Source organism: Ahaetulla prasina, chromosome 7 (assembly GCF_028640845.1).
Source record: "Ahaetulla prasina isolate Xishuangbanna chromosome 7, ASM2864084v1, whole genome shotgun sequence".
Lineage (NCBI taxonomy): Eukaryota > Metazoa > Chordata > Lepidosauria > Squamata > Colubridae > Ahaetulla > Ahaetulla prasina.
Genome location: NC_080545.1, coordinates 27,139,821 through 27,148,132, shown reverse-complemented (window position 1 = coordinate 27,148,132; position 8,312 = coordinate 27,139,821). Strand labels below are relative to the sequence as shown.

Here is an 8,312-nt window from a genome sequence, read left to right as displayed (position 1 = left end):
GTGTAAAATTGGAGGTGACACATGCATTATTAACTCCAGTGGAGGCTTTTTAGTACACTGAATTATAGTAAATGTGGTAGAAAAACTTTACAAATAAAATCTCCCCTAGTGTCTCTCACCTAAACAAGTCCTGTATTTATTTTTAGAGTGATAAAAGGTTAAAGATGTTATGAAGTTGTGGATTTGGGAGATAATCTCAGAAGCATTTAAGACAAATCTCAAAGGTTTACTGAGCTCTTAGACAACCTCAGAAATATCTATCTGAAAATGAGCATTTTCTATAGTTTTTTTGAATAATTTCCTCGGACCTTCCGCCGCGGGCTTAAAACATACTTATTTAATTGTGCAGGACTGAGCTAGATTTTAAATTTATGGGTTTTAAATTGGGTTTTATTTTTATATTTTTAATTCTTAATCATCGGGCTTTTAGAATAAGTTTTTTAATTGTTTTTATATTGTATTTATGTGTTTTTAAGTGCCTGTAAACCGCCCTGAGTCCTTCGGGAGATAGGGCGGTATATAAATATGATTAAATAAATAAATAAATAAATAAATGTCAGTCTTCTGAAAGATTGACAACTCCCGAAAGATTATACCTATACAAATTAAGTGGATTTTACAAAATGTTTTGAAAAAGAAGATAAAGTTCCTGCCACAATTTTTTTTGTTGGGAATTATTACGGATTGTACAGTAATTGAGACTAAATTGATTTTAAATCTAATAACAGCAGCAAGATTACTAATAGGACAATACTGGAAGAAAAAAGAAGTACCTACAATAGAAGAATGGATATTGAAGGTTGCCAATTTGGCTGAGATGGCGAAGATATCAGCCTTTTTGAAAGACAATACGCAAGAAAGATACTTAAAGGAATGGAAAAAATGGATTGACTATATTCAACGTAGATATCAGACTAAGAGTTATCAGACTGTTTTTGAATAATTATGATGTATTATTCTTGATTGTTTTTGGGGGAAGTTAGGAATTGATGATTGTAGGGGTATAATTAACTTGGGATGAAAATTTTTTAGCATATGTTTGTTTTATTTTTAACTATACCTTGTGCCGTTCCGGGAAGTCGGGGAGGGGTTGTGAAGGGAGGAGAGGAGGGGAAAGGGGAAAAATTTTTTGTAAAACTTTTTGAATAATAAAAAAAAAAAATTCTAGCCCACCCAAATTAATTGTATATTCAATATCTATTAGCTGACAGATAAGGAAAATATTACTGTGTAAAAAACATTACTATACAAAGTGCTGATGATTCCTTTAACTAAAGACTATAAGTAAGGAAGGTGACCTTGATAAAAATATATATTAAAAAAAACTAGTCAAAGGGGGATGAAATATTAAGTCCTGGGAAACAAGACAATATTAGGAGGTACAGCACAGACTTTCAAACTGTTATTATATCTCAGAATACTGAATATCAGAGTTGGAAGGAACCTTGGAGGTCTTATAGTCCAACCCCTTGCTTAAGCAGGAGACTCTATACCATTTTAGACAAATGTTGTCCAGTTCCTTCTTAAAGCCTCCAGTATTGGAGCACCCACAACTTCTGAAGGCAAGTTGTCCCACTGGTTGATTGTTTTTATTGTCAAGAAATTTCCCGTAGCTTTAGGTTGCTTCTTCATTCAGTTTCCATCAGTTGCTTCTTGTTTTGCCTTCTGGTGCTTTGGAAAATAGGTTACCTTCCAATTCTTTGTGCAGCCTCTTGATTAAGTGTAGCTCTGGTTGACTTCAGGAGTTGATCTTTTGATCTGATTTACCAAGTGGGGTTGGCAGCAATACAAGTATCTTTTGGTGTATAAATACTGTATGTGAATGTTTAAAACTTTACTTCTATTTTACTATATTAACTACTTATATTTGCCTCCAAATTATGTTTGCTTTTTCTTTCCTTTTCATATTTAATGTTTGGTCAGTGTATTGTTAAATCTTTATTACATTTCTTAAAATTAAAAAACCTTGTAAATTGTTAATGTAAATTGTTAGAATTTTATAAGCAAACTTCTCCCAAATAACACATTTGGTTGAATGGTATATTGATATTTCAAGTTTTAATTGTTTAATATTCGGCATCTTGCATTGCATTCTCAATATATGATGTGTTCATGTGTGTACTAAATCTCTCTGATTACTAGCAAATTTATATTCAAATGTTATTTATAAGCATGACCATGAGCAGAATCATTTTAATGAAATTAGGAAAAACAATAGTAAAAATTTATTGATATACTGACTGAGGTCCATTAGTGGAAAACAGAGGCTCTGGGAAAGTTCAACAGGTGTTCTACAGTTCTTCTTGGCCTTTGAATCCAACTTACTTCATAGCCCAAAATTTCCTAATGACTAATCAGTGGCCTAAAATATAAGATGTCAACCATTTTAAAACCTATTCTGAGCGGCCACTTGTTTTGCCAAGAAATTACAAATAAGTGGTAAAAAATTATAATACAAATATATAGAAATAAAACAATAGATTTTTAAAAGTTGACTGAATGTACAGTCCTACTTATCTCAACATCTCTAATTTCTGCATTGTAAGTCCTATACTTATGTTACTATACACCTTATCATGCACCAGGAAGCCTCTTTATATTGAAATTCTAACCGCTTCATGCACTTCCTATAAAACACTCTCCATAGCATTTTCTTCAACTTACAAAAATGATGAACATAACTTTATTTAGGAGCATTAGGAGTAGTTAATAGGTAATGCAAGGCAATCTATATCTGTCAATTAATTCAATTGTAGGCAAATATGAAATCCCACTGAAATAAGCAGAAATGTTTGGCTGTGACAACGCTGTATAGTAACCAAGACCTGATGTGAATATTAAACTCGCTGAGTAGTTTAATATTTCAAAACTCTCAGTAACTTTAAAAACACGTAGCTAGGAACACTAGGCTTCCAAATCATTGTCACAGGCAACTGCTCCTTGCAAGATGATAATCCGATCAGTTTTAGAAAACAGTTATATTCATTCTTCAGTTGAGAGATTCTGATGACATTTTGCCCTCATAAATGACAAAACACATCACCTGGGTTTATAGGTAAAATAAAGTAAATTACCAGAAGGAAGTCAACTATAATTAGAGAGCAGGGGTCACCAACCTTTTGAACCTCAGGGACCACTAAATTCATAATTTTAAATCCCATGGACCACTAATATGATCTGCCTAATGACCGGCTGGGTGGGCGTGGCTAGGTGGTCATGTGACTGGGTGGGTGTGGTCAACTCGATGTCACTCACATTGAGGGGCGCCTCACTGGCCTCTACTCGCCCCACCCCTCCCAGCCACTCCTCGCCTCCCCATCCAGGCTCCTTAGGGCCCCAACAAGAAGCAGTTGTTGGAGTTAAGCAGCTACCGCCAGTTGCGTCCCTTCCTGGACCGGGATGCCTTATGCACAGTCACTCATGCTCTCGTTACCTCTCGCCTGGACTACTGCAATGCTCTCTACATGGGGCTCCCCTTGAAGAGCACCCGGAGACTTCAGCTAGTTCAGAACGCGGCTGCGCGGGTTATTGAGGGAGCGTCTCGGAGCTCCCACATAACACCTATCCTGCGCAGACTGCACTGGCTACCTGTTGTTTTCCGGGTGCGCTTCAAGGTATTGGTTACCACCTTTAAAGCGCTCCATGGCTTAGGACCGGGCTATCTACGGGACCGTCTACTGCCGGCTTCTATCTCCCATCGTCCGGTACGTTCCCACAGAGAGGGACTCCTCAGGGTGCCGTCAGCCAAACAGTGTCGACTGGCGGCCCCCAGGGGGAGGGCCTTCTCTGTGGGGGCTCCGACCCTGTGGAACGAACTTCCCCTCGGACTTCGACAATTACCTGACCTTAGGACCTTTCGCCGCGAACTTAAAACTTATTTATTTCGTATGGCTGGACTAGCCTTTTATTTTTATTGGATGGGTTTTTAAAATTTTGTGATTTTACGGGGGAGTATGTTTTTTAACATTTTGGGCATTTAAATTAGTTTTTTAAGGGATGTTTTTAATTATTGTGTGTATTTATATTTTATCTGCCTGTTCACCGCCCTGAGTCCTTCGGGAGAAGGGCGGTATACAAATTAAAATATTATTATTATTATTATTACCATGAGATTGGCAAAACAGCTCAGTTCAAATTGGATCTGACTGAGAATGAGGCTCAGCAGAAGCACCTCATTGAGGACTATGAGCATAGGCTTTCCAAGCAGAGGGAGGACCTGTGCGGGTGCAAGGCCAGGTACTGGCACCTGGAGGCTCAGTGGGCTGAAATGGTCAGTCAGTTCCAGGCCATGATGCAGTCCCACTGGAACAAAGCCCTCCAGCTCTTCGCCACTAGCAGCACTTCCCTCCAGCCTTTGCCCAAAGCCCTGCACTAGGAGGCTGAAGCAGACTCCAAGTCAGAATTTCTTCGCCCCTCTGACCCACACAAGAAGACCCCAAAGGGGGAGACTCTCTGCAGCAACACAAATGTTCATTGCATGTATCCAGTCCAGGGGCCGTAGTTTCAGGATCCCTGATTTTGTGTAATATAAAAAATGCAAATAATTTTTCTGGGGACCACCAAAATTTTCTCGTGGACCACCAGTTGGTGACCGCTGTTATAAAGACTATATAGTTCTTGAAGTACTATACTTTTCGGAGTATACGATATACTACCCCCACCCCCCCGAAATCCTACTAATCGCTGGAAAGGGCTGAATTAAAAGAGAACAGTGAAGCACTGATCATAGCACCATAAGAATAGGCACTAACAGCTAGATTCATAGAAGAAAGGCTCTACTATTCTAGAGATGATCCAAGGGGTAGACTATGCAGAGACCTCACAGACAGTCCAATATATACTGACAAGGTACAAGATGCAGGCAAGAACAACATATACTAAACAGTACAATCAAGTAGTTGGCATTGTGTACAGGAACATCTGCACAGTGGATGGGCTAAACTCTCCCAAGTCCAAATGGAAGAATCCATCACGGAAAATAGTAGGTCTAAAATCCCATGGGTCTTCCAGATCCAGCTGCAGAAGCAGACACTGGCCAAATAACCAGACATCATGGTAGTAAACGACCAGAAGACAGCAATGGTGATGGATATAGCGATGCCAAATAATCAGGAAGAAAGAGCACGAGAAGCTGGATAAATACTAGGACCTGAAGGAGGAACTAGAGAGGATGCAACTCCTAATCTGGGAGAATGGCTCCAACAGATCCCAAGAACAATGTCAAGAGAGATCTGTTCAAAAAAGTGCTAGGAATAGCTCTGTGCAGAACCCTCAAATTCCTAGGTCTTTAGTGAAAGACACACACTACCCACACACTATAGGGGTGAAAAAGTATTTACATATATGTATATATATTCATTCCATGTTCTGCAGCAAGCACAATTATACATATTTTGATATAAATTCAATACGCACACACACACATGCACACGCACCACCACCACTGGAAGACAAGAAAAACATAACCAACAGTAATTTGTTTCAATTTTCAGAATTAGACTGAAAAATATTGATATCTTAAACTAGTAACTAAACCAGATTATACAAAAGAGGAAAGTGGATTAGCAGGAATGTAACCCAAGACCCAGCTGCTTAGATTATTTGCAATCTCTTAGGAAATGCATTAAAACGCAACCACATGCATCACTTAATGAAAGGATTTGGTATTATGTTTTTTTATAATTTAATCATCCCCTAATGTATGCCTATGTCACATTTTTGATTCAAATACTATTACTTTAATGCATGTGTTTTATATGCACAATCAGGAGCATTCTAGGGAAGTGGGCATTACGGCTTTAGCTCCTAGGTCTTTTTCTCCTTTCGGCATAAAAGAAATTGCTTCATTGTTTTGGAATAATAAAATATAAAGCTAACTGTATTTTAAACACCCAAACTAAACTGTAAATGGGGTTACTGCATTGAAATTATTACAGTAATTATATGGAAACCTGTAGTACAATGGTTTCCATATAATTATGGAACAATAATTAATTGTTTGCTTTAATGAACTTAAAATTTGTACTTCCTAGTTCTTGCCCTTCTTACACTGAAGTCCTCTGACATGACAACAGTTATGCTGGGCTCAGAATAGTTTATGAATCAAATATAGGTGGTCCTGGTTTAATGACCATTCAAACTTACTGTGGCAATGTTAGTGTTACTGTGGCTAGAAATGTTACAAGCATGGTAGTCATGACTGGTTCTTTATACTTACTGCTATTGCAGTGTCCCTACGGTCACATGATGGTGATTTGTGACTTTCCCTGCTGGCCTCTGAGAAGCAAAGTCAATAGGGGACCTGGCAGAAAGTTGCAAGTCACAGTCATGTGAGGTTTTCACTTAATCAGCTGTGGTGGGGCAGTGGTTAGAATGTCGTATTGCAGGCTAATTCTGCCCTACTGCCAGCAATTCAAACCTGATCGGCTCAAGGTTGACTTCAGCCTTCCATCCTTCTGACATTGGTAAAATGGGGATCCAGATTGTTGGGGGCAATATTCTGACTCTGTAAAGCACTTAGAGGGCTGTAAAGCTCTATGAAGTGGTATATAAGTCTAAGTGTAATTGCTATTGCTAATGACTTGTGATGTCCTCACTTAACAACGGCAACTGAGACTGCCATTGCTAAGTGGTGTGGTCACACAGTGTTTCAACTTATAACCATATTGCTTAATAATGAAGGTTCCAGTCCCAATTAGCATCATTGAGAACCTCTTACACCTCACACAAGAAAAAAAATAGTTTAAAGGATTGTGAAATGTTCAGGATTTGGCGTGGTTATAGAGATTAAGAATTTGGATGCAGTGTTCATTAAATTATCCTGAAAAAAATGCAAAGAAATTTCAATGAACAGGGATGGGTTTTCTGCAGAGAAAAATAGAACATCTATTTTATTTATTTATTTTGTCACACAGTATATATAAGCATAAGCATGAAATAATTATACAATATATAAGCATATATATAAGCATGAGTATGTAATAACTATATTAATTGGATATAACGAAAGGAAACAATAGGACAGGAATGGTAGGCACGTTGGTGCTCTTATGCACGCCCCTTACAGACCTCTTAGGAATGGGGTGAGGTCAATAGTAGATAGTTTTTGGTTAAAGCTTTGGGGATTTTGGGAAGAGACCACAGAGTCAGGTAGTGCATTCCAGGCATTAACAACTCTGTTACTGAAGTCATATTTTCTGCAATCAAGATTGGAGCGGTTCACATTAAGCTTAAATCTATTGTGTGCTCATGTATTGTTGCAATTGAAGCTGAAGTAGTCTTCAACAGGAAGGACGTTGTAATAGATGATTCTAGGAGTTAAACTCAGGTCATGTCGAAGGCGGCGTAGTTCTAAATTTTCTAAACCCAGGATTTCAAGTCTGGTGGCATAAGGTATTTTGTTGTATTCAGGAGTGGAGAACTCTTCTTGTAAAATATTTCTGGACACGTTCAATTGTATTGATGTCAGAAATGTGGTATGGGTTCCAGACAGTCGAGCTGCATTCAAGAATTGGTCTAGCAAATGTTTTATATGCTCTGGTTAGTAGTGTAGTGTTTTTGGAGAAGAAGCTACGCAAGATTAGGTTTACAACTCTTAAAGCCTTTTTTGCGATGTAGTTGCAGTGGGCTTTGGCACCTAGATCATTTGATATGAAAACTCCAAGATCTTTAACAGGGTGGGGGTCATCTGTAAGGTAATGTCCATCAAGTTTGTACTTAGTGTTTAGGTTCTAAACACTAACATCCCATTAAAATATGTCAGTGTATAAGAAATTATGAGCTGGGATAGCTATAACAAGAAGTCAGCCAATGGGAACTGTTTGGTGACTAAGAAACAGGATTTGTTGCGAGCCATGGGAGCCTGGGCGTGGCTTAGCTTAACTGCACTTCCCCCCCACCCCTCTCTATGTATGTATGTGTGTGTGTGTATGTTTGGCTTCTGCTGCATGGGTATTGTATACATGCATCATGCTTCATATTATTGTATATAAACACATTTCTTGTATAAATGAATCCTGCTGAATTATTTACTTGTGTGCTGGTTGGATCACTGCAAACTCTGACAAAATATTATACTCTTAGGTAAGTTCTTTATTTATGCACGTGATATAAAAGTACATTATTAAAAAACATTATGCTACTTATTTGTTCAAAGGAAGGTTTAAAAATTATAACCTTTGAATCTTCTCAGCAGTTAGAACTCAGATATCTTCAGCAACTGTAGTATCAAAAATTTGATAGCAAAGTTGGTTTTCTGTTCCATCTCGGACATAGTAAGATTTGATGAAACATTCAAGCCACGGGAAGTCATC

At 38.1% G+C, this 8,312-nt stretch overlaps 1 protein-coding gene across 3 annotated transcripts in view; it reads right to left on the bottom strand.

The window, feature by feature from the left end:
• Positions 1–8,070: 8,070 nt before the first annotated feature.
• POT1 (protection of telomeres 1) overlaps positions 8,071–8,312 on the bottom strand; it is a 59,524-nt gene continuing 59,282 nt past the window's right edge. For all 3 annotated transcript variants that reach the window (XM_058190926.1, XM_058190927.1, XM_058190930.1), the window contains one exon: positions 8,071–8,311. In XM_058190926.1, coding sequence (XP_058046909.1) covers positions 8,202–8,311 — 110 coding nt within the window. In that variant the 3' untranslated portion in view covers positions 8,071–8,201. The remainder of the gene's footprint in view (position 8,312) is intronic.